The following is a 27,090-nucleotide window of genomic DNA, read 5'->3' on the forward strand; positions in this document are numbered from 1 at the left end:
ATGAAAATCTGGGTATGTCAAGTCCCCCCGTCCCCCCCGCTATCTGCGCCCATGGTCGTGTACGGCTTCATCAAGTTGTTCACACCATGGTTGTTGTTAGCGCAAGCCTGCTAGCTACTTAATGGAGGTGGGATGGCATAGCTGTCTGGCTACCGGTAAAAACAGGATGTTACCCTACAGCTCTAAATGTTTGAAACGCAGCAACAGCCCAAAACGTAATGCTATTAAAGTAAGGATATTTCCAGCAATCATCGTTGGTTCTAATATGCTGTGCAACAGTTATTACGGAAACAGACAGACTTTCACACCGACAGGCTACCTAGCTAGCAGGCTCGCCACCACTAATAAATAATTAGCCTCAGGAACAAACGTCAACACGTTGTATTTGGTCCTCATTGACCATGGCTTTCAGTCCACCTCTCGTGCACGTTTCCATGTGGGGGTTTAAAATATACTGTACACTATGCTGAGTTTACTTATTGACATCCGTTTCAGGTGTCATTCTGCTGTAGTTACGTGGTGGTGAGCTAAACGCTGCCTTGAAACAACAGCCACCCCACCCCCCACGTGCGCACCACGGCCGCCTTGAAACTGTTCGAAGCTTTGCGTGTTGATTGGTTATATTCCGTGTGCCAAACCAATCAGACGCTGTGACGGGCGGGGCAATGCTCTCATGAACTCAAAGTAGGGAGAGAGAGCAGAATAGAAGACGCATTCAGAACGAAGCGGCTGCAAAATTGGTTGTGAAAATTATATAAACTTATCGGTGGAAATTTATGGAAAGAATGGCCGATACCGATATCCCAAAAATGCTAAATATCGGCCCGATATATCAGTGCGGTCGATAACCGGTCGGGCCCTATTAATTAACCTACCCAAACCCCAATGACGTTTTAATACATCACAGATTAATTTGTCCTTGTATAGTGTGCTACAGGTGAGTGAGGAAAAGACCATTGTGTTTGTGAAGAATGAGATGCAGAGATTTAAGAGGATTCTTAATCCAGACTACCAAGGAAACTTTGCAATGTATCTACACAGATTTGCTGATTGGTGTGAGGTTAATGTGTTTCTGTGAAGAGTTCTGCAAAATGGCTAAAATTAAAAAAAAAAAGGGATTTGGCGAGAAAAAGAAAAAATATTCATATACTACACATGGATACTTTTGTCCTTGTATGGTCTGCTCCAGGTGCTTGAGACAAAGATCTTCACATTTGTGAAAAATGAGCTGCAAAGATTTAAGATGATTCTTAGTCCAGATTACCAAGAAGACTTAAAGAGAAAAGATGAGGATGAGAGTGATGCCAGTGAAGGAGCTCTCAAGATGGCACTACACTTCTTATGGGAGATGGAGAGAACAGATCTGGCTGACAAACTAAAAGAACGTAGGAATTTTTCATTATTTTTCATAATCTCATGTCATTTCCATACATTATTTGAATCATTTAGGTATACCATTATGGAAAAGGTTAAGTTGCTATTGCTTGTGTCAGTGAATGTTAATATTCCTTTTGTTTGTGCACCAGATGAGCTGGATGTACTTTGTCGAGCTGAACTGAAAATGCATCTCAAGAACAAGTACCAGAGTGTGTTTGAAGGAATAGCCATGCAAGGAAACTCTGCCCAGCTCGAAAAGATCTACACAGAGGTCTACATCACAGAGGGAGGAAGTGGGAAAGTAAATGAGGAGCATGAAGTCAGGCAGATTGAGTCCAGATCCAAAATACCAGTTGAAAGGGAGAAAAAAATCAAAAGCAGGGACATCTTCAAGCTCTTACCTGGTCAGGATAAATCAAGCAGAAGAGTTATGACAAAAGGGGTAGCTGGCATTGGTAAAACCATCTCCATTCAGAAGTACATCCTGGACTGGGCTGAGGAAAAAGACAACAGTGATATCCACTTCATTTTTCCATTGCCTTTTCGGGAACTGAACCTTGTGAGAGATGAACATCACTCTTTGATGAGTCTTCTTCACCACTTCTTTCCAGAGCTGAAGACCTTAACCTTTGGCAATCAAGGAAAGTATAAAATATTGTTCATCTTTGACGGCCTGGATGAATGTCGACTCCAACTTAACTTTCAGAAGAATGACATTTTGACCAATGTGACAGTTCCAACTTCCCTGGATGTACTCCTCACAAATCTCATAAAGGGAAATCTGCTTCCCTCTGCTCTACTTTGGATCACCTCTCGACCAGCAGCAGCCAGTCAGATTCCACCCGATTGTGTTGACCTTGTCACAGAGATCCATGGGTTCAATGACGCACAGAAGAAGAAGTACTTCAGGAACAGGTTTAGTGATGAGAGTTTTTCTTGCAGAATCATTTCTCACATTGAATCATCAAGAAGTCTCCACATCATGTGCCACATACCAGTGTTTTGCTGGATCACTGCCTGTGTTCTTGCAGAGATTCTTGGCTCTTCAGGAGGACGACAGCTTCCAAAAACTTTGACAGAGATGTACACATATTTTCTGATCTTCCAAACAAAACAGGCCAGTCAAAAATTTGACAATGTGCATGACCCTGAGCCACAATGGAACAAGAATCTTATCCTTTCTCTGGGAAAGTTAGCTTACGAACAGTTGGAGAAGGGAAATCTGATCTTCTATAAAAAGGACCTGCGAGATTGTGGCATTGATGCTAGAGAAGCTGCAGTGCGCTCTGGTGTCTGCACCCAGATCTTCCGACAGGAATCTGGAATTTTTCAAGCAACAGTGTTCTGCTTTATCCACCTGAGTGTCCAGGAGTTTCTAGCAGCTTTGTATGTGTTTCTGATGATGGCAAACAAAAGGCAAAATGTGATCTCCAGACACCAACATCCCGAAGAAGAATCCATGACCATCTTACACAAGAGTGCTGTGGAAAAAGCTCTGGAGTATAAAGATGGCCGCTTTGACCTCTTCCTCCGGTTCCTTCTTGGTCTTTCTCTGGAATCCAACCAGACTCTCCTGCATGGCCTACTACAGAGAGAACAAAACCAGATGTGCAATGATGAAGCGATCAGTTTCATTAAGATCAAGATTAGGGAGGTTCCTTCATCAGAGAGGACAATCAACCTATTCCACTGCCTGAATGAACTGAATGACCACTCCTTAGTGGAGGAGATCCAGAGCTTCTTGGGTGCAGAGAATCTTTCGGAAGCCCAGCTCTCACCTGGCCAGTGGTCGGCTCTCGTCTTTGTGCTGGTCACATCAGACCAGAAGCTGGATGTGTTTGACCTGAAGAAATACGTCAGATCTGATGAAGGTCTCCAGAGGTTGAAGCCAGTTGTGGAGGAATCCAAAACTGTTCTGTAAGTTTTTTTTTATTTTTAGTTTTACCTTTATTTAACCAGGGAATAAAATCACATTGAGAATAAAATTGTCTTTTTCAAGGGAGCCCTGGCCAAGGCGGTAGCACACATTACAATTTTACAGACAAGGACACAGACAAAACAGAAAATGTTAAAATGGATGTAGAGATAAAATTACGCAATAAAACCATTATAATAATAAACATAAAACAAGATTACAAGGAGATTACAAGATTAAAAGCAAGTGCAGACAGATTTAAAAGTGTCATTAAGATAGGCTTTAAACTCAGCTACAGACATAAAAACAGCAAGCTTAAGAGATTTTTGAATCTCATTCCAAGCAGTTGAGGCACAATGAATAAATAAAAAGCAGTTTTACCAAATTCTGTTTTCGATGGTATTGAGTACTCTTAGGGGGATAAGGGCTGTTGACTGTTTAGGAGCATGTGTTTTTTTATAATTACCATCTTTAAACAGTAGTTATATATGGTTGTTATCCCGTTTCAGGCTTGATAGGTGTGGACTCGGTGAAATGAGCTGTGAAACGATGGCATCTGTCCTCTGCAACACATTTTCAAAAGTGCAGACGTTGGATTTTAGTGACAACAGTATTGGAGATGTTGGAGTCAAACATCTTTGTTGTGCGCTGAGGAACTCAAAATGTATACTAGAGACACTCCAGTAAGACATTTTAATCCTTTTAAAAATACTAATTCTGCCCCACTTTCGCTTCTTACACCTTAGTCCGCCTTACTCCACAAATGTGCATGTTAATATGAAATGTTCTGAACATTATCTTGCTTTCTACGTAAAATACTGTACATAAATTGTAGGATCAATAGTATTATATAGTGTTGTACTAATACAATAGCAATGAACAATTAATCACTAAACACCCTTCTGTTCAGACTGGCGAACTGTGGTGTAACAGGTGAAGGATATGCTGCTCTTGCCTCAGCTCTCAAATTAAACCCTTCACATCTGGAGGAACTGGACCTGAGAGGAAACGACCCTGGAGACTCTGGAGTAAAGCTGCTTTTGGAATTACAGCAGGATCCAGCCTGTAAACTTCAGAAACTGAGGTAAGATAATGCTGTAAAGCATCTCCCGATGCAAGTGTCTGAGATTTTGAAGTTTTGAAACTGAATCTGGCTATCTGAAATGTGTCTGTGTAGTTCTTTTTTTGCAACTTTCTGTGAAAGCTCATCACCCACATTGAGGGACATTTTATTGTAAGCTGTGTTTTGATGTTGGATGTGATGTCTGAAGTCTCTCTGCCAGGGATTAGTAAATAAGTTTTGACACAGGCAAGATTTTCTTTCTGATAGTTCCATCGCAGGCCATGACCATACTTTATTTAACTTCAAAAAATGAACTACATTCCGTTTCCAATTTAATTTTGCTTCATAAACTGATGTCCCCACAGAGGTGTGAACACAGAATATTAAAGGCTTGGAGGCTGAATATGCAAACAGCAGCGAGATCTTGATGCAGTCATTCTCGGTCCAGTGCAGCAGAAGTTTTTGTCTCTATTTCCATTTGCAGGGAATACCACTGGAGATGTGGGACACAAATTGTTGCATCTACATCAACTGTCATTTGTCACAATAAAATTAATTGTGACAGACGGGGGACGTGTCATGATTGGTTGCCACAGGGGTTTGTTGGCCCATTTGAAGGTGATTATGCAGAGATAAAGCAGAGGAAAAGCGCTGGAGTGCTTCTGTGCGGTATTACAGTAGGCAAGACTAAAAGGTTTTTGAGATTGTGCTTATGAGATGAAATGCCAGACTCCTGGGACATCTTTTCCTCTCTATCCCTGTTTATTCATTGTCAGGTTCTGTGGACATTTTTTGTTTGTTGTTCATTTATCTGGCCACTAGATGTCACCATCAGTCTTTGTATTTTCTGTTTTACCCTTTGCATTTGGTTACACTTGTCATCTTGCCATTTGTTAATTGAATGTACAAGTTTTATATGAATTATGAAAGATTTTATATGACAGAGATTTTTTTTGTATTTTTTGGTAGATAAGTGTAAAATGAAACATGTACAATTTTGGCAACTGCTAAACTTTTATATGATTCCAGTCCCTCATACATACAAATAACAGAAAAAGTTCTTTCTTACAACACAGTTTTTTGTTAGAAATATGTCAAATGAAACATACAAAGTTCTGGCAACTGCTAAAGTTGTATATGATGACAGTCCTTCATAGAGTATCCATGCAAATGTCAATAAGATGTAATTCCTTAACGACTCAGGCTATGACTACACTGGGGTGCCTTTCTCGAAAGTGTAGTTGTTTGCCAGTTAGCAACCTGGGTTGTTGTCAATGGAAAATTGCATTCCAAACAACAAAGTAGCTAACATAATAAGCAACTATGGTTTTGAGAAATGCACCCCTGGTGCTCTACCCCATCCTCCTCCATGACTCAGGTACCCTGAGCATGGTACTGTCCTACCGCGCTGCTCCCTTGGGGAGCCACTGGGGGCTGCCCCCTTGAATGGCTGAGGTATCGATTTGCTTTAATATCATTCAAAAAACATTGAAGGTCATCATAGAACATACAATTTGTACTGTATTTATAATAGTTTTACTTAATACTTTGTATGAGATATCACTGAAGGGGCCACTTTCATACATGACATTTATATTTTTTATACAATATTTTACAAGGATTTACCATTAAGACAGTGGTAAGTTCTTACAAGTTCTGAACACGTTCTTTTCATAAGGAATGTGTATTAATTTTATATATATTTTCCGTATGGGTAATGCAGGGGTTGAGGAGAGGGGAAAATGCAGGAGTGCTTCTGTGTGGTATTACAGTAGACAAGACTAAAGGCTTTCTGAGATTGTGCCTATGAGATGAAATGTATGACTCCTGTGACATCCTTTCCTCTCTATCCCTGTTTATTAATCATGTCTATTGTTCTGTCCACTGTGATAAGGAAGAAATCAAGGGAGGACAGTATGGGTGTTAAGGGCTATATGTTCATGGGTCTGGAAATGTGAGATAAAGTTTGGGGAGGTGTATGCATTGATATTGTGGCCAGTGTGTTGTTCTGTGCTGTGGTTTGATGGGGTGGTAGCATTAGAGAGAGAGACGCTGGATATCTGGACAGCCTGGGAAGGTGTATCTGCATTTATATTGTGGCCAGTGTGTTGTTCTATGTATGCATTTATTAATGTGTATCATGACATTAGGACATGGTGTATACAGCTGGGAATGTGGGATATTGGAGAAGGGATATTAGTAGTAGTGTTGTATGTTAATCTGTTATGGCAGTGTGTTGTTCTATGCTGTAGTGTGATGAGGTGGTAGCATTAGAGAGAGACTAGATGACTGGTTAGGTGAGGAAGGCAGGGTCTGTGGTGGGCATGGAACTGGAGACTCTCACTACAGAGTAGAACCCTCTCACTACAGCAGCCCAGAGTAGGACCATGAGCAGACTACACTCCAGCCATTATCTTCATCATCCAGAAGAGTCTAATCAGATACAGACTCTTGCCCATCTTCTTGATGAGGTGGTAGCATTAGAGAGAGACTATAGGCGAGTACATTTAGGGTTTAACCCCAAAAAAATTGATACAAAAGGTTTTTTTATGGATTCTATTACTTGCTAAATGACCTGCTAAATGACATACTAGAAAATCTAGTAAAATCTGACTTTGGGAAATGAGTTTTTTCAACATGGCTGCCATAGGCTTATTATAAGGGTCAAGAAACACTCCAGGTGAATAGGCCAAAAAATTTAGCTTGCCGATATCACCATGAAACTTAATCCGGTAATTACTCATATATTTTTGAGAAAAAAAAAGTATTGCAAGTTTTCTGAATTGTTATGTTTTAATATGGTAATTGGACTATATCTAATTAAATATGCATTACATTTCAAAATGCAAAACCTCAAAATCTGAAAAAGCCAAGCTCAAAATTACTCTTTTATTTTGTTTCTAGTAAGCCAGAAGATATCTTCAGAAAATATTATGGACATCTCTTTTTGTTTTGTAGTAAATCTAAAAATCTTTGTGCAGACACACCAGCTAGCATTTTTTTTTTCAAAACATGATTATTTAACATCTCTCTTAGATAAATAATTGAGTTTTATGTGTCTCAAGTTCTTCCAGACATTCTTTGAGTCTGGTGGTATCATTCTTAGCATGTATCAAGGGCAAGGTCAGCTGTTCTCAAATCATAGCCTCTCCACAGAGGTGTCCTAAGGGCTGGTGCTGGGACTCCTATTTGCCATGTACACCACATCACTGGGCCATGTTATCTGTTCTCACAGCTTCTCATACTACTGTTACACCGATGAAGCACAGTTACTTTGTGCCAGATGACTCCACGGTCACACACATTTCCGCTTGCCTCTCTGAACTATCCACAAGTATGAAGGAATGCAACCTTCAGTTGAGCCTCGCCCAAACGCACTGCTGGTGATCCCAGCCAAAGATTTAGGTTGCCATGATATCGAGCTCAATATGGATTCTGCTACTGTTGCCTCAAATAAGGCCACAAGAAATCTAGGTGTCATTGTTGATGACCATCTATCATTCTCACCGCATAGCCTCAGTTTCCCAGTCATGTCCTCTTTTTCATGCCCTAATTGAATACAAGGCCCTGACCCTTGCCTATGAAGCTACAACAGGCCCTATTCTGGCTTACCGGAAAGCTATGCTAATGCCCTATGTCCTTTCAGGACATTGTCTGTCTCCAGTACCAACCGTTTCACCTTGCCCTCTACTTACACATGTAGTGGCTCCTGTCTATTCAGTTCAGCTGCTGAAAGACCCAAAATACCTAGTGACACCATGATTCATCACTGATGATGTGCCCTGACAAACAGCACATTGATATTATCATAGCAGTAGTGTCTTCATCCACCCAAACAGCACTCCAAACAAATAGATCCTGAAAACATGTTAGTTCATGCCAATGTAATTATGATGTAGTAACCTTTATTTTAAAAAACTTTGATCTTGAAAATGACACCTTTCCTGAAGTCAGATTTTCCTAGATTTTTAGTATGTTATTAAGGACACTTAGAGGTAACAAAATCAGTTGAAAAACTTTTTGTATCAATTTTTTTGGGGTTAGGTCTTTTTTTTTGCATAGATGTACTCGCCTACTAGATGACTGGTTAGGTGAGGAAGGCAGGGTCAGTGGTGGGCATGGAACTGGAGACTCTCATTACAGCAGCCCAGAGTACAACCATGAGCAGACTGCACTCCATCATCATCAGTCTGGACAAGGCCAGCCACTCCATGCACAACACCATCATCAATCTGTCTGGACAAGGCCAGACACTCCATGCACACCATCATCAATCAGAGGGGTCTGGTTAGCTACAGACATAGAGGACTGAAGTGCACGATCCCCCTGCCAGTCCCTCTCCTACAGGACAGGCAGGTTACAGAGGTCATTTGTCCCCAAGGTCATGCAGTTGTTTAATGCCACACATCATAGAGGGCTGAAGTGCATGACCCCCCTGCCAATCCCCTTCTAACCTTGTGGAGGCAGCTAGATCCAAACCTCCCAAATGCCCCATCCAGGATGATCACTGCACTAAGGCAGTGGTTCCCAACCTATGGGTCGGGACCCAACCTATGGGTCGCCAAAGATCCACAGGGGGTCACGAAGACTTCTTGATTTTAAGGGGTTTCATTTTAAATACTTTAAATAGCCGATGCTGAATAAATGTCAAAGCATTTATTTAAATAATATAGGCATAGAAGCAACAAAATGTAAAAGTACAAATTTAATCTATATTTGACCAAAGACGAATAAAGGAATAAAACAACTAAAAAAAATGAAAAAATAAACAGAGGGTCATGTGACTCCCTCTCGTGCAGGCTCTCGTGCAGTTGGGTCATCAAAGTTTACAATGGTAAAAACATGGGTCCCTGAAGAAAAAGGTTGGGAACCACTGCACTAAGGGACTCTCATAGCACTGGATAGTCTTCCCTCAGGACACTTCCGATACAGTATTTATTTTTCAAAAGAAAGAAGTCTACCGCACACTTTCTTGACTTTATCGCTCATTTTATTAGAGTGAACAACGCGTTTCGCCTGAGGTATTACCTGAGCTCTGTCAGGTGTGGCTTAAATAAAATTTTGTCACATGGTTTTCTCTTATTCTTCAAATGCAACATATAATACATAGGCTATAATACGTAGAACTATCTACAATAGAAAAACGGAGCAATCCCATCCAGTGTGGACAACATTATATCAAAAAGACCATCAGTAAAACCATATTCAATTACAGTCATTTCATTAAAGTTAGTCCAAATGTTACAAGATGAAAATCTGCACAATTTACATACGCCAACATATTTACACAATATTCACAAAAAACAACTCAAGTCCTCATTCAGTCCCAATGGTTCAATAGTTGACAGTTCATTAATCCAGTACGCTTCCCTCCTTAAAGGGACAGTTTGGTCAATTTCAACATGCAGTTGTATTGCTCACGCTACCCTTGACTTGTCAGTACCTGGTGATCCCACATTTTTCGGCTCAGACCTTTCCGAGATATGAGCAATTCTAATGGGGGCAGCGTTTGTTTACATTTTTAAAAAATGAAACATAGGCCAACTCCAAATATTTTCCCAAAAGGTACTGCTGTTTGCTAGTTGTCTGCTGATGTTTTATAACCTTTTGGATGTTTTTGGGAATTAATAAAAATGTTTTTTTGAAATGTAAACAAAGAGCTGCCCCCATTACAATGACCAGGATCTCGGAAACGGCTGAAGGCACTCACAAGTCCAGGGTAGTGTGAGCATTACAACTGCATGTTGAAATTGACCAAACTGTCCCGGTAACACTTTATTTTAGGGACACATCTATTAGCACTAATACATAAAATATTAATGCATGTGTAAGTAACTTGTAAGGCATGTACTAAGCAAAATAAGACAGTTGTTAAGCATGTATTCACAAATGTCTTGTTCATGCACAATAAGGGATTTATTACCAATATAACCTTAGTAAGGACCTAGTAGACCTAGATTTCTATTTATGTGTAAGCAGTAAGGGCCAGAATACAATGTGTATAAGCTCCTGGTACACTGTGTGAACAAACCCTGAACAGTGTGAAAACAGATGTGGAATAAGGGTCCCTATTCTAAAGTGATGCATTGCTCAGCCCAGATGGCTTAGGGCCCCCGCACTACCTAGGGCCCCCACTCTACGTGTCCCCCCCGGGAAGCAAAGTGTAAGAACATTTCAGAATCTACATTAGTCTCAATAGGTATGAAGATCTCACTTATTCTACTCATTATATCAATGAGTAATTGGAAGCATTATATAGCAAGGATTGGACGTAAAGTTATCAATGACGGTGGGTGGTGAGATGTCATTTTTTCATACACCAATTAGTTTTAATTGTAAAAACCCTACAATAAATGCAGAATATAACGATGAATAATAGTTTGGAAGCGAAACTAAGCTATTCCTTTCTGATAAATAAGTTAATGTTTGAGAAACTTAGCTACAAGAAGTGCAGTGCATGATGGGTAGGCTACGCCCTTAGTCAGAAATGCAATGCATGGCCAATGCAGCAATGATAATATTTCTGTTGTTACGTACATGGCAAATTGTTTGGATAGCAACTAAATTTCACAAGTGAGGGGAGGAGCTAAGGACGTAGGCTCAGAGCTGGGTAGGTTGTCTGTTGGCCTAGATTGCGTACCCATCATGCACTGCACTTCTTGAAGCTAATGTTCTCAAACATTCACTTAATTATCACAAAAGAGTAGTTTAGTTTTGCTTCAAAACTATTATTCTAATGTTCTGCATTTATTTTGGGTTTTTTTTTACAATTAAAACTCAGTGGTACATGAAAAAAAATTACATCTCACCAACCCACCGCCATTGACAAGTGTACGTTCAATCCTTGCTATATATAGGCTCTTGTTACCTCCCTCTCATTGATATGAACAAGAGAAAACTAGATGACTCAGCTGGGTAAGTATTCATTATTTGATATACCCTTACACTTTGTAGATCGGGGGGGGCTAGGTAGTGCAGGCCTGGGTGGTGTGGGGGCCCTAGGACTTTGGTAGTGCAGAGGCCCTGAGCCATCTGGGCTGACCAATGCATCACTTTAGAATAGGGACCCTTATTCTGCATCTGTTTTCACACTGTTCAGGGTTTGTTCACACAGTGTGTCGGGAGCTTATACACATTGTATTCTGCCACTTACTACTTACTAATAAATAGAAATATAGGCTTACTGGTCCTTACTAAGGTTATATTAGTAATAAATCCCTAATTGGGCATGAACAAGACATTTGTGAATACATGCTTAACAACTGTCTTATTTTGCTTAGTACATGCCTTAGGCATTAATATTGTATGTATTAGTGCTAATAGATGTGTCCCTAAAATAAAGTGTTACCACTGTCCCTTTAGAAGTTGCTTGATTCTGTTGCCACCCTTAGGATTGGAAGTTTAAGGTGACTCTTAACCTCTTAATATGTCTTCATATTGCAATCTTTCTGTCAGGCAATGCTTAGGTTCATTTTATGGTGTCCTGTGGTGTGACTGCTCTTATAGGAGGAAAAAAAGTTTTTTTTATAGATGAAAACACATATTAAGATTAAACACAATATCATTATCAAGTTAGCATGAGCTCAGATGTCAGTCATGTATACAAAAGGATTAAAATGGCCATAATGCAGTGAATTCCCTGTGGTGTGACTCCATTTTCCTGCGGTGTGACATGCCTATGTTATGTGTTGATGCAGGACACATTTTCCCAAAAATGGCAAAAATAAGGTGAAATTCCACAGACCACCAAGTGCTTTGTTATTTTTTCTTTTTTTTTTTTCTTTTTTATCCATCATTTTTTTAAGGAATTTGAAAAACCTTTTTTTTTTTTTTTGCATTACGCCCTTAAACGTCAACCACCCATTGATATTGTGGCCAGTGTGTTGTTCTGTGCTGTGGTTTGATGGGGTGGTAATATTAGAAAGAGAGACGCTGGATATCTGGACAGCCTGGGAAGGTGTATCTGCATTTATACTGTGGCCAGTGTGTTGTTCTATGTATGCATTTATGAATGTGTATCATGACATTACGACATAGTGTATACTGCTGGGAATGCGGGATATTGGAGAAGGGATATTAGTAGTAGTGCTGTATGTTAATCTGTTACAGGTATGGCAGTGTGTTGTTCTATGTTGTAGTATGATGAGGTGGTAGCATTAGAGAGAGACTTGAGAGGTGAGGAAGGCAGGGTCTGTGGTGGGCATGGAACTGGAGACTCTCACTACAGAACCCTCAGCAGACTGTACTCCAGCCACTGCACTTCATCAACCAGAAGAGTCTAATCAGATACAGACTACAGTCCATCTTCTTGATGAGGTGGTAGCATTAGAGAGAGACTTGGTGAGTGATGAGGAAGGCAGGGTCTGTGGTGGGCATGGAACTGGAGACTCTCACTACAGAGTAGAACCCTCAGCAGACTGCACTCCATTCTGGACAAGGCCAGCCACTCCATGCACACCATCATCATCAGTCTGGACAAGGCCAGCCACTCCATGCACACCATCATCATCAGTCTGGACAAGGCCAGCCACTCCATGCACACCATCATCATCAGTCTGGTCAAGGCCAGCCACGCCATGCACACCACCATCATCAGTCTGGACAAGGCCAGCCACTCCATGCACACCATCATCAATCAGAGGGGTTGATTAGCTACAGACATAGAGGACTTGAAGTGCATGATCCCCCTGCCAGTCCATCTCCTTTAGGACAGCCAGGTTACAGAGGTCATTTGTCCCCAAGGTCATACATTCATTCAATAATACACATCAAAGGGGACTGAAGTGTATGATCCACCTGCCAATCCCCTTGTGGAGGCAGCAAAACCAAACCTCCCAAATGCCCCATCCAGGATGATCACTGCACTAAGGGACTCCCATAGCACTGGATAGTCTTCCCCCAGGACACGTCCAATACAGTATTTATACAGAATACAGAATCTATACAACTCCAACTTTCTTTTGTTTACCACATGGCACCTTATCACATCAGATCACCTTCTACCTCTTAAGACGTTTTGGACTTTTGTTTTTAAAATTATATTTTTATATTGTGTCTTGTACAGTATTACACTACCCACTATAGCGTATACAGTATAATACACACACAGCTGTGTAACATGTTCGATCTATCATAATGTCTGTACAATATGTGTATATATGCATTTGTGTGCAATATGTTCGATTTGTCTTCGTATGTGGCCCAGTGTATACGCATGTGTGTTTGGAGTGTTGGTGAAAAGCATTAGTGTGGAAGTGAGTGAAATTAGTGATTCGTCTGTTGTTTCTGTAGGATGTTGAAGAGTGATGCTGCAGACCAGGCCTGTGCCTATCTGACTTCAATTCTACATGAAAACCCTTTACTGCTGACAGAGCTGGATCTAACTGGGAAGATACCAGGAGACTCAGGAGTGAAGCAGTTCTGCGCTCTACTGGAGGACCCACACTGCAGAATCAAGAATCTCAAGTTAGTTGAGTTTGATCAGTATACGTAACTTGTAATACAGAACCTGTGCTCTAAGTATGTGTGTCATAAGAACAGAAATCAGCATTCACCAGTTATAGCCATGTAGTAGTGGAGCAAGTGTACATCATACAATACACACACATGTGCGCACACCCAACGTGCACACACGAACCTTATACAGCTATTATCCTATAGATGGCATGGCAATATGAGGAGGAAGATACTAAAGGGCTTAAAGTGCTCAGGAGACTTTGCAGGGTAATATTACTCAGGTGCTCATCTGTACCGGGTGAAATGTAGGCCCAATGAGGAGGAAGATGTTTAATTTATGATAGAATGTTGACTGCTTTATTAATAACAGTAGTGGTAAGTAAAGTAGACTATGTAAAGTAAAAGTGAAAGCCCATTGGGAAACTCCAACGATCATTTTCATTGTGACACAGCACTCCACTGCACACAACGAAATTGCATTTATGCCTCACCCGTGCAAGGGAGCAGCCCTCAAGGGCGCCCCAAGGGAGCAGTGCGGCGGGACAGTACCATGCTCTGGTGTATGTGGAGGCACCTGTACCTCTTTCCAGAGGGCAGGAGGCTGAACAGTTTGTGTGCAGGGTGGCTTGTGTCTGCATGAGTCCAAAATGTCCAGTGTCCTGCTTTCTCTGTCTCTTATTCTCTGACTCTCTACCCCCCCCCAGGCTTGTTAACTGCAGTATAACAGAAGAGGGCTGTGCTGCTCTGACGTCAGTGCTGATTTCAAACCCCTCACATCTAAGATATCTGCATCTGAATGGTAATAAACTTGGAGATCCTGGTGTGAAGCAGCTATCAGCTCTACTCAGGATGCCAGACTGTAAACTACAGACACTGTGGTAAGCAAAGAGACAAAGAGTGTGTGATGCATCAGAATAAACACTGTTATAGTCGTCATGGAAACACTAGAAATTATACTTTTACAGCTAGCAGGTCTTGATTACAGTTATGCAGAAATGTGAGCTAAGTCTGGTCTGTGTAGGAGCCATATTTGATTTTTTAGGCCACTCACTGTGTGTTCGACAGGTAGGATGGTAAAGATGGTAAAGTCCAAACTTACTTTGGACAAATTGCTATATTTTCGGTTTATTTGGAACAGCAATTTGATTTGATAAGTCAACCGGACCACTTGAGTAAAGCAACAACATCTCTTTTTATTCAACTCTCTGTGCTTGCTTAAAACCTTGGATAGTGCGTCGGAACAACTTGCCACCTGCCTCACTTGGCGTTTGGAGAAACGCCTTTACAGTCTTAAGTCAAGTCAAGTCAAGTCGGCTTTATTGTCAATTTTACACTGGTCATACAAATAATTAATATTACGTTTCTTACTTTCCCATGCAGACATAGACATACTTTAGGTATAGACATAGACAGTATAGACAAAGACAGTACACATACAGTACAGTACCCATACAATTCACATACAGACATTTAAAACACTAGAACTACCACGGAGGGGTCAATTGACCTTTTTACCTAAAAGCCCCACAAGGGGGTCATTTGACCCTTTGGACCCCCTGTGGACACTCCTTTTGTTGTGGAAATGTGGCTGTTAGCAGCTCACAGCTGTCACTTGAGACACAGAGTGTGTGTGTGTGTGTGTGTGTGTGTATCTCTCTGTGTGTGTGCGTGTGTGGATCTCCAATGCCTGTTGAGTGCTGTATCTCTGCATCTTCGTTCCTTGGAGAGGAGCTTCTTTCACCACAAAATTCTTGAGGGAAATGAAGCAGTAGTCCACATGCACTGGTATTTATCCATCTAACAATTGCCAGGTTGCATTCACATGAGTCATTATGGTCACATGGCATGGGAGATTCACACGTTAATTTTTTTCTCGATTGGTTTGGCTAATTTCTCGAAACTGAGATGACATTCTCAAAACAACACGGACAAATCCCCAAACCAACTTGCGATTTCCCAAAACAGAATGGCATTTTTCATTGCTTTCATCAGATATCAAATGCTTTGTACATGTCTCAAATGTTTAGTACATCTCTGCAGATGGATATGTACAAATACCCTTCAGTTGACACATTCAGCATACATTTAGCACATTTTCCAAATAAATTGACCTTGCTTATCTAAACGAATTAGACAACTCTCAGTCTAATGGTTGCCCTCTCCAAAACACGTCAGCATTATTTCATTGTGTAAGTCATCATATGCAAAGTGGTCTACGCAATTCCCAAAACAGTCAAGGACATCATATTTTAAGAATTTCATTACATAGTAAATACATGACAGGTCAGATGGTATTGTAACTTTACTAGTTAGTAGAAAATAATTTTACAACCGTGTATACTACAGTTTCCTCTGTTATTTGGCTAATTTCATGACATTTTTTCAAACGACATTCTGTTTTGAACAATTGCTAGTTGCTTTGGCATTTATCCATGTTATTTTGAGAACGTTATCTCTGTTTTGAGAAATGAGCCAAACCCATGAGAAACCTGTGATATATGGGCATTACTTTCTGTATATGAATTTACAGTAAAGAAAGTTACTGATAAATGTCCTTGGTAAATTATCTGTGTTGTCAAACTTCAATGGTTTCACTCACTTTTTCATTTTTATACATAGTCGAAATCTGTTAGCTGAACGTAGATAAAACACCTAACCATTTTGACTGGCAGTGCTTACACAATGGCAAAGGGACAATGTATTTTGGGGGTACTGATGATATATGTGGGGAAGAAATTTAGCTGTGACACATGGGTAAACTGTTTTTGGGGTGATATGAGCGAGTGATGAGGATCCATATAGTTATGCTGAACCATCCAGTTTATTTTGACAGAAGGACTAAATGAATGCAAATGAGCCAAAGCAATTGAGAAGGATCTATGCCATTTTGATGGTACTGACTATTTATATGTGAGACGGTTTAGTGCTGATGCAAGAATGAGGTGTTTTGGGAGGTATATGACATTTTGCTAGTTATCTGAACTGTTGTGCAGAAGTGTAAGAATGTTTGGCCAAATGACCTGATGGTTATAGGAATGTCATCTCAGTTTCAAGAAATGAGCCAAACCAATCGAGAAAAACTGTAATTCAACCATTATCTGGTTGCAGCCATATGATTCGTCATGATCACATGGGACATTCACACATTCATTGATGACTTATATGAAGAAAATGTGCTGACATGTTTTCAGGACAACCATTACACTGAGAATCAACCAATTGGGATAGATCAGCAAGGTACATTCATTTGAAAATTCTACTAAATGTAAGCTGATTGTGTTAACTGTAGGATACTTGTACATAGCCATTTGCAAGGATGTACTAAATGATTGAGACATGTACAAAAGCATTTGAAATTTGATGAAAGCAATGATAAATGCCATTCTGTTGTGAGGAACTGCAAATTAGTTTTGGGATTTGTCCATGTTTTGAGAATGACATCTCAGTTTCAAGAAATGAGCCAAACCAATTGAGAAAAACTGTAACACACTGTCTGCCAAACTGTGCTATCTGTCTTTGCTGCTGATATCTTCATGCAAGTTGCTATTTACCTGTGGTGATTTTGGAGGCTGACAGCCCTTGGGAAGAAGCTGTCTGTCCCTGTTTGTCTTGGCTGTTAGCACTGTAAGGTGTGACCCCCTCACCCCTCACCCCACACACGGCCCCTAACAGCCTCATTACCATAACAAAATGAGTGATTAGTGTATTAGGTAAAAGCTGCGGGGTCAAATGACCCCTCTCTGGTACTTCTAGGTAGGCAGAAAAATCCTGGTAGTTCTAGTGTTAAAGTGCAAAACTGGACAACAGAAGAAATGTAGAAAACATATATTAAAGAGGTATTTGTTGTGCATTTTTCAATATGCGTTCTAGTATGACAATTCTGACATAGTAATAGCAGCATTGGAAACATTAATAAATATTGGAGTAAGTAATTTGTAATGTGCACATATTTACATTGTCCTAGTATGACATTCTACTTTAGTGGTAATAGTATTGGCACATAGAAATAAATAACAGTTTGCCACAGCTAGACAGCTAAAGTGTTTTGTGTGTTTATTATTTACATTTGGGTTGGTAGCTAGTTATTCAGGACAGTCATTCAAGCATAAAAGGCATGGAAAGCAGTGTGTGTGTGTGTGTGTGTGTGTGTGTGTGTGTGTGTGTGTGTGTGTGTGTGTGTGTGTGTGTGTGTGTGTCATGGCCGTAACTACCATTGAGGACACAGAGGTCATGTCCTCTGTATTTTTTTTCAGTAATATAAAATGTTTCATGTTTCAGTCTGTATATACCAACCCCATTTATCCTCAAGGCCGTGATTTATGAAAACAAACTTAAGAGTCTGACTGAATTGTTTGAAGCATTCTAAATGTACAGCATGCAGTCAGTGGTGGACAGTAACGAAGTAAATGTAATTCGTTACTGTACTTAAGTAACATTTTCATACTTTCATACTTTACTCAAGTATTTTTATTTGGTAAGACTTTATACTTTTACTTCACTACATTTCAAAGCGAAATTTAGTACTTTCACTTCGTTACATTTACAGAAACACTCGTTCCTTACTCGTTCCTTTTTTTTTTAATTTAAGGCGATACACGTCAGGTGAATTAATTAATTTTTAATGCCCTGGTCAAATGAAATCTGAGATTTCACCCTTGTGTGAAGAAAGTGAAACTGAATTCGATTGGCAGACTCAGAGATTCGCCATTGTGATTCGTTGTAATGTGTCACGTGATAACACGCTCTACTGTACAGAATTAGTTTTAGAAGGAAAGCGAGCAGAGCAAGACCACTGATGTGTCCACTGTTGAGACTTGCGAGACGAATTGAAATAAGAAGAAACGGTACTTTCTAGTAACATGCGGAAAGCACAGCAAGACAATAAAGCAGGCGACAATAACGTTGTTAGAGTGTATTAATCTGCACGTCGTATTCGTTGTGTGAGGGGGGAGAGGTTTAGCTCGCAGGCTGCATTGACAAGACGAAATTTGTCAGATAGGCTTCGAGTTTGAACTGAATAATCAGCTAATTGATACTTAATGTAGGCCCTACTGCTTATTTGACTTACTGTGCTATATCTGTGTTATGACTGAGAGTCACGGAGTCACGTAATTGCCGCTTTTGTAGCGTGTTGGTTTCTTGAGTCAAGTACACAGGATGCCTATGCTGCTTATTCCAAACCATCCAGGCGCACAACTCCGTGATAGCATTCTTTCCCCTCAATATATTGCAGTATTTTCTGAAGTAGTTGGGGATATCAATTACTTGTCTAGTAGACTCCCCTGTCACCAAAAAATGATTTGCTTCAACTTTATGGAAAAGAGGCTTGTGTAAAGGGTTTGCATCTTTACATGAGGATTGCCATGCCCACCATGTTGCAAAGTGAGGCTACATGCAACATGTAGGCCTATCCTTGCAACACAAATCCTTTCCTTTAAGTCAGGTCAGTAGGCTACAGTGGATATGAAAAGCACTGGCAATACCACCAAAGTGAGGTTGTAAAAAACAACAGTAACAAAGTAAAAAAAAGAGAAAAAAGTGGACTTTGGCTAAATATTGGCCCAGTGATGTGCACAGGCACAAAAGGCTTTTTCATGACCAGACAGATAAGTGTTCCAATTAAGTTGTATCAAGTAGGCTATTGTAAATTATTGGCATCTAGCAAATAGAGACCATTACAAGTAGGTCTATATGAAGATGTTCCTATCTTTAAAGGTAGCTTAGAATCGCAAGAAATCTGTTTTGTCCATACATAGGCCTAAGCCAATTAACATAACCAAACACTACATAATAATAATAATAATAATAAGAAGAAGAAGAAGAAGAAGAAGAAGAAGAAGAAGTCTACCAAAACCATAATTATAACTATAATAATTATAAAAATTAAATTATTATTATTATTATTATTAATAAATTATAAAGTACTTTATTGGCTACTACTCTAACTCCTTGCTGTCACAAATAAGTAGGCCTATACTGGACTGTAGGCCTACGGCTGGGGGGTATTGTAGTAGTTGTTCTAATAGGCATATAATCAATTTCAGCCTAATCATTTTTAATATTAATGGCCCTTTCATGTGTTCTTTTGGGCATGTTAGGGTCAGTATTAAATGTTTAGAGAGGTGAAAATTAACTTCTGATGCTATAACATCCATGGACAGTGTTTCTAAGGCCTGTTATGGCCTAGTTCTAACATGTTGGTATAGCCTATGCAAATCAGAGGATATTGAATTAGATATGACCAAACTAGGCCTACAACACTTAAATATTAAAATTGCACCAAAAGCTTCATTTTTAAGTTTTTACTTTTTACTTTTAGTACTTAAGTATTTTTGACGGCAGATACTTTTGTACTTCTACTCAAGTAAAAAAGTGAGGTGAATACTTTCACTTTTACTTGAGTAGTTTTCAATGCAAGGTAATTGTACTTTTACTCAAGTACATAACTGGTGTACTTCGTCCACCACTGATGCAGTACAGCATGCAGTATTTGACCTCTGTATTTGAAAATGTCTGGTTACGGCCCTGGTCTGTGTGTGTGCGTGTCTTCCTGCGTGCGTGCGTGCGTGTGTGTCATATAGTCATATTTCAGTAATATAAAATGTTTCATGTTTCAGTCTGTATATTCCAACCTCATTTATCCTCAAGGCCGTGATTTATGAAAACAAACTTAAGAGTCTGACTGAATTGTTTGAAGCATTCTAAATGTACAGCACACAGTATTTGACCTCGGTATTTGAAAATGTCTGGTTACGGCCCTGGTCTGTGTGTGTGTGTGTGTGTGTGCGTGCGTGCATGTGTGTGTGTGTGTGTGTGTGTGTGTGTGCGTGTGTGTGTGCGTGCGTGTTTTGAGTTTGTGCAGGTTGGATGTGCAGTCATTTCAAATATAACAGCATGATAAGCAGTGGTAACGTGTGTGTGTGTGTGTGTGTGTGTGTGTGTGTGTGTGTGTGTGTGTGTGTGTGTGTGTGTGTGTGTGTGTGTGTGTGTGTGTGTGTGTGTGTGTGTGTGTGTGTGTGTGTGTGTGTGTGTGTGTGTGTGTGTGTGTGTGTGTTAGTGCAGGTAGGATTATGCAGTCACAATGCAGTGTGTGTGTGTGTGTGTGTGTGGGGGGGTCATTGGTGGGAGAGTGGGTTGAGTGTTCAGCCTCCTGATTGCTTGGTGTATGTGGAGGCACCTGTACCTCTTTCCAGAGGGCAGGAGGCTGACTGAACAGTTTGTGTGCAGGGTGGCTTGTGTCTGCATGAGTCCAAAATGTCCAGTGTCCTGGTTTCTCTGTCTCTTACTCTCCCCCAGGCTTGTTAACTGCAGTATAACAGAAGAGGGCTGTGCTGCTCTGAGTTCAGCTCTAGCATCAAACCCCTCACACCTCAGAGGTCTGAATCTGGAAAAGAATAAACTTGGAGACTCTGGAGTGAAGCAGCTCTCTACTCTACTCAGGATGCCAGACTGTAAACTAAAGGAACTGTGGTAAGCAAAGAGACAAAGTGTGTGATGCATCAGACTAAACACTGTTATAGTCACCATGGAAACACTTTTACACTTCTACTTTTACAGCTAGCAAGTGCCTTGATTACAGGTGTGTGTGCGTGTGTGTGTGTGTGTGTGTGTGTGTGTGTGTGTGTGTGTGTGTGTGTGTGTGTGTGTGTGTGTGTGTGTGTGTGTGTGTGTGTGTGTGTGTGTGTGTGTGTGTGTGTGTGTGTGAGTGAGCTGGTGAGCAAAGAAAGCAAAGTGTGTGCTGCAGTAGACTCAACCCAATTGGAGTCATCATAGAAACTCTTGATTACAGTTGTGCAGAATGTGTGTCTGTGTGTGTCTGTGTGTGTGGTTCAATTTAGATTAATACTTCACATACAGCATGAGCTGTAGGCATATAACACGCAGCTAAAATAATGTGACGTGTAAGCAAACAAATGCAAACAGGGTTGCAGTGCATATGCGAGTCCTTAGTAAGTGAATGAAGGCTCTTGCGACCACTTCCACGGTCCGCTATCAGAAAACCCAACAAACCCAACATGCAACTTTTGGCAGCGCGGTCGTGGGAAACACTTCTCATTTGAAAACATTGTTTTATTTACCGTATTCAGATTTGTATCAACTGCTGGCATTCCGTGATGAAAAACAGTCTTACATCAAGTTTATTTTAACAACATTTTTTCATTACGGTGTAGAGTTAGAGACAAGCATGCCATGGGCACCGCGCAAACCAGGTCATCCTACCTTGTGTCCTTTTATCAAGAAACGCAACATATCACACCAACTAGAACGAGGTTCACAAGTCGCAGGATGTCATCGTAGCGCAGACTGGTAGCGAAATTTCCATCACATAAACAAAATGTCGACCTCTCTACACTTAATGCACATTTTAAATCATGTCAGTTTATATCTTTTTTCATATTACAATGTAACAATCTCCGATGCCCTTTCCCTTTCCCCTCCGCGCCAGGGAGGTGTGTTTCTTACAGTGCAGTTCAGTTCAGTTCAGTTCAGTTCAACTTTATTGGTACCCGAAGGTAAACTGGGTTTGCAGTTTAAAATGAAAGATGGCTGTCCTTACATAAAAAACACACAAGACACATGACATATAACATGGAGTCTAAAAACACATATGGGCTACACAAAGAATAAATAAATAATACAAGGACATTTGACTTATAACATACAACATATATACAAGGGGCGGAAGTGCAGTTTTGGAGCACAACACTTCATACAACCTTCAGAACACTTCAACCAATGTGTGTGCCTGTGTGCGTATGCGTGTGCTTGTGCTTAGTCACTCTGATTCTCTGACCCCCCCCATCTCTCTCTATATCTCTCCAGGCTTCCTGACTGCAGTATAACAGAAGAGGGCTGTGCTTCTCTGGCTTCAGCTCTGGCAACAAACCCCTCACACCTGACACATGTGAATCTGAGTGATAATAAACTACAAGATTCTGGAATGAAGCAGATATCAGCTCTACTCAGGAATCCAGGCTGTAAACTACAGGAACTGGGGTAAGTAATAACACCAAAGAGTGTGTGAGGAAGCACACTAAACACTATTATTGTTCATCATGGAAACAATAGGATGGTTGTGTGTGTGTGTGTGTGTGTGTGTGTGTGTGTGTGTGTGTGTGTGTGTGTGTGTGTGTGTGTGTGTGTGTGTGTGTGTGTGTGTGTGTGTGTGTGTGTGTGTGTGTGTGTGTGAACTTGTCCTCTTGTCTCTCATTGTCTCCCATCCCTCTATGGCCCGGGGTATACTGTACTTGCTGCAGGATACACACATGTGTGCATGAACATGTTGCCATGTGTATGTTATGTCAGCTTTGTATGACACCACTGACACAAGGCACAGGTGCAATATGGTGCATTGCTGCTCACACAGTACTCTAGTAAATGCACTTGGTTAAACAAACACAGTTGTGTACATGCAGTAATGCAGCAAGCATCTCCCTGTGTGCAGCAAGCAATCCGTGTGTGTGTGTGTGTGTGTGTGTGTGTGTGTGTGTGTGTGTGTGTGTGTGTGTGTGTGTGTGTGTGTGTGTGTGTGTGTGTGTGTGTGTGTGTGTGTGTGTGTGTGTGTGTGTGTGTGTGTGTGTGTGTGTGTGTGTGATGTGAATAAACAATGAATGTGTGGGGACCTTTTCCTATTCAGTCTCCCTCATGACATGTGTGGGGGGGGGGGGACCTTTTCCTATTCAGTGACCCTCATGTGTGGGGACCTTTTCCTATTCAGTGACCCTCATGTGTGGGGACATTTTCCTATTCAGTGACCCTCATGACATGTGTGGGGACCTTTTCCTATTCAGTGACCCTCATGTGTGGGGACCTTTTCCTATTCAGTGACCCTCATGTGTGGGGACCTTTTCCTATTCAGTGACCCTCATGACGTGTGTGGGGACCTTTTCCTATTCAGTGACCCTCATGTTAACTCTCTGCTAAGGTGTAGAGGGGACTCCCCCCTCTGTAACATGGAGACAAACACAGTGGGCCACAGACTACCTCTCAGTCTCCACCCCCTGGGCCAGAACCAGTTGTTAACTCTTTGGTGTCGGAGGGACTCCCCTCACTGGAATGTGTACATGAAGAGTTCAGATGCAAAACCCCCTAACTCCATTTCTGAAGACCTGCACTTCTATATTTTTAGAGAACCCTGTTGTTGGTTTGGTTTACATTCATGTACTTGATAATACATATTAATAGTTATATTACATAAATAAAATGCAAAAACATGCAATTTTGATAGCATTGTATTAAATAAAAATGAATTAAGATTATTTTCTGAAAAGGCACTTAGGGGGTTTTGCATCTGAACTCTTCACATACACACAGTAGACCACTGCTTAAGGCTGATGCATAGTCACGCGGTGCCGATTGCGGGGTAAAGCATAGACGTACTGTCAGCGGGGGGTATTGCCTCATAGTCGACCTACATGCGAATGCGTGCGAAAGGGCGTGGTGTTTTTTTTCCCGCCGAAAATTCAAGAGTGGGGCAAGGGGGGAGGGAGGAGGAGATTTTAATGACGTCAATTCACCTCCGTGACAACAGGGGGCGAACTAACTCATTCAGTTGAGCCCAGTCCCTAGAATGAATCACAAAGCTAATCAGCTGGCTATGTAAAACGTAATATTCCACTAGTAGCCTACTTCTAAAAGTTGGGGCATAATTAGATGGTACAACATCAGTTTATTTTTGGTCAAGTACTACATGAGATTAAATGCAAGACAAACGCCATTTTAAAAGACAATAGACAGCATGAATGGCCATTCACACCTGGGGCCTAGTAGTAGCTAGCCAGCTAAATCAGTCATTACAAACTCAAAGCTAGTTGACTAGCCACCTGAAACGTAATTCTACCACTAACAAAGAGGCTTCTTGCTATTAATTTAAAAAGTTGTGGCGTAATTAGACATGAATGATAGCATACAAGATTCTCTCTTTATTCATGTTTTACAGTTCAGGTGGTTAAAATGCCAAACAAAAGCCGTTTTAAATACAATACATCTAATGGCCATATTAACAGCTAGCTTAGCAACTGTCAGCCAAACCCATTCAAACTCTACAGGACATTAGCGAACCCTGTTTTAGAAGCTAGCTAGCCACACTACTTGTACTATATACTGTATCAACAAAGAGGCTTCTTGCTATTAATTTAAAAAGTTGTGGCGTAATTAGACATGGATGATAGCATACAAGAGTCTCTCTTTATTCATGTTTTACAGTTGAGGTGGTTAAATGAAACAAAAGCCATTTTTAAATACAATAGATAGCCTATCTAATTAACAGCTAGCTTAGCAACTGTCAGCCAAACCCATTCAAACTCTACAGGACATTAGCGAACCCTTTTTTAATGAGCTAGCTGCCACACTACAAAAGAACAAAGAGGCTTCTTTGCTACTACCACACTACAAACATATCATTTCCATGATGGCCTTTTATGGATATTTCTAATTGATTTTTTGGAAGTTGTACTACTGAAATAAAAAACAGTTTCTCTTCTCCCTGTCAAGTAAACTCCAGTGATTTCCTGCCAAGTCATCTGCATCGTGTTTTTCGTTTTCCTTCAAACCTCCGCGGTAGGGTAGAAGAATAGAACACAACTGACCTATCAGGGCTGAGTTCCCCCCGGACTGCCGTAAGCGCATTGACCAATCACCGTCTTCAAGCATAGCTCAGCTCACGGACATTTCAGCCTGGGAGAAACATGCGTGTACTGCAGCCAGGGGTCGTTTTGTCGCTGCACAGGGGGGCGCTGTGGCTCATTCTCTGTGCAGAACCCCCGCGAACGCGCGACTCTAAACCCCCCTTTAGTCTGAATGGTGGTCCCTGGGCCAGAACCAGTTGAAACCTCCCGGTCTCAGTAACAGAAGGTGCCAAAACAGTGTCCTGTTCTCTCTGTCTCTCATTATTTACCCTTCTACCACATCTTCTTTATCTCTCTCTCTCTCTCTCTCTCTCTCTCTCCATGTGTGTGTGTGTGTGTGAGCAGCAGCTGATGTGTGTGTCCATTCCAGTGTGCTTGTGTTTAGTTATGTGTATGTGCACCTGCATGTGTGTGTGTGTGTGAACTTCTTCTTGTCTCTCATTGTCTCCCATCCCTCTATGGCCTGGGGTATACTGTACTTGCTGCAGGATACACACATGTGTACATGAAGATGATTCCATGTGTATGTTATGTCAGCTTTGCATGCGGTAGGACACCTGACACAAGGCACACGGTGCAATATGGTGCATTGCTGCTCAGACAGTACTCTAGTAAATATGTGCACTCGGTCACACACAGTTGTGCACACACAGTCACGCAGGAAGCATATCCTGGGCCTATCCCTCAATCTCTCTGTGTGTGTGTGTGTGTGTGTGTGTGTGTGTGTGTGTGTGTGTGTGTGTGTGTGTGTGTGTGTGTGTGTGTGTGTGTGTGTGTGTGTGTGTGTGTGTGTGTGTGTGCGTGTGTGCGTGCGTGCGTGCGTGCGTGCGTGCGTGCGTGTGTGTGTGTGTGTGTTGTATTTCCTACAGTGGTTGGGTGTTTGTGTTAAGTCAGGTGTGTGTCTGTGTCTGCCTAAGTAAGGGGGTTTTCAGTCAGTGTTCTGCTGCCCACTAGTGGTCCATGGCAGTATTGCTGATGGTCTGTAACTTGCTATGTATTTAAACTACTGCACTGCATGTATTCAAACTAAAGCTACACTTTACTGCACTTTAGGCACCATTTAGTTCTTTTGTACCTGTTGGGTATTACATCCCTCCATACTAGTTTTTGTTTTCATAGCAAATGTCCTTAAAGGAACAAATGTCCTTAAAGGGTCACAGGCAGGATTAAAAGGTAAGTAATGACTGTCCTGAGTCAGCTGATGCTATAATGAGTCATTAGTTAGTGAATGGTGACTCTCCAGACCACTTTCACACTCTGCTGTCAGAATTCCCCACATGGAACTTTTTATGGAGTAGAATGAGCATCATGGGGATAAAATCTCATGAGAAAAACTGACTTCACGTGCTGCTGGAGACATAGCGGTATTCACATTTGTGTTGATTGTTGGTACTCTGAGATGAAAAACATTAACACCGCGAGGGGACTTAAACAGCATTTGTTTAAATTATTGTGTAGATTTTGAGACAGCCATGCCACAGGCACCCTGCAAACTCACCCAAACTGCAGAGGATGACTTTAAGTTGATATGTATATTCCTTGATATTACAGGTAATTCTAGTGACTCATCAGAAGATATCATGTGATAGTTTGCTACTCCAGTGTATTAGCCATTTATTTGGAGGTGGGGGCTCCTTAAACTGGAAGTAGGG

The 27,090-nt window shown here is 41.1% G+C and overlaps 1 protein-coding gene across 1 annotated transcript in view; it reads left to right on the top strand.

Moving 5' to 3' along the window:
- Positions 1-1,508: 1,508 nt before the first annotated feature.
- LOC134444378 (NACHT, LRR and PYD domains-containing protein 3-like) overlaps positions 1,509-27,090 on the top strand; it is a 42,701-nt gene continuing 17,119 nt past the window's right edge. The window contains exons 1-5 of the mRNA XM_063193713.1: positions 1,509-3,294; positions 4,203-4,376; positions 14,516-14,689; positions 21,108-21,281; positions 22,635-22,808. Coding sequence (XP_063049783.1) covers positions 1,562-3,294; positions 4,203-4,376; positions 14,516-14,689; positions 21,108-21,281; positions 22,635-22,808 — 2,429 coding nt within the window. The 5' untranslated portion in view covers positions 1,509-1,561. The remainder of the gene's footprint in view (positions 3,295-4,202; positions 4,377-14,515; positions 14,690-21,107; positions 21,282-22,634; positions 22,809-27,090) is intronic.

The sequence above is a fragment of the Engraulis encrasicolus genome, unplaced genomic scaffold (genome assembly GCF_034702125.1).
Source record: "Engraulis encrasicolus isolate BLACKSEA-1 unplaced genomic scaffold, IST_EnEncr_1.0 scaffold_53_np1212, whole genome shotgun sequence".
In the NCBI taxonomy this organism is placed as follows: Eukaryota; Metazoa; Chordata; class Actinopteri; order Clupeiformes; family Engraulidae; genus Engraulis; species Engraulis encrasicolus.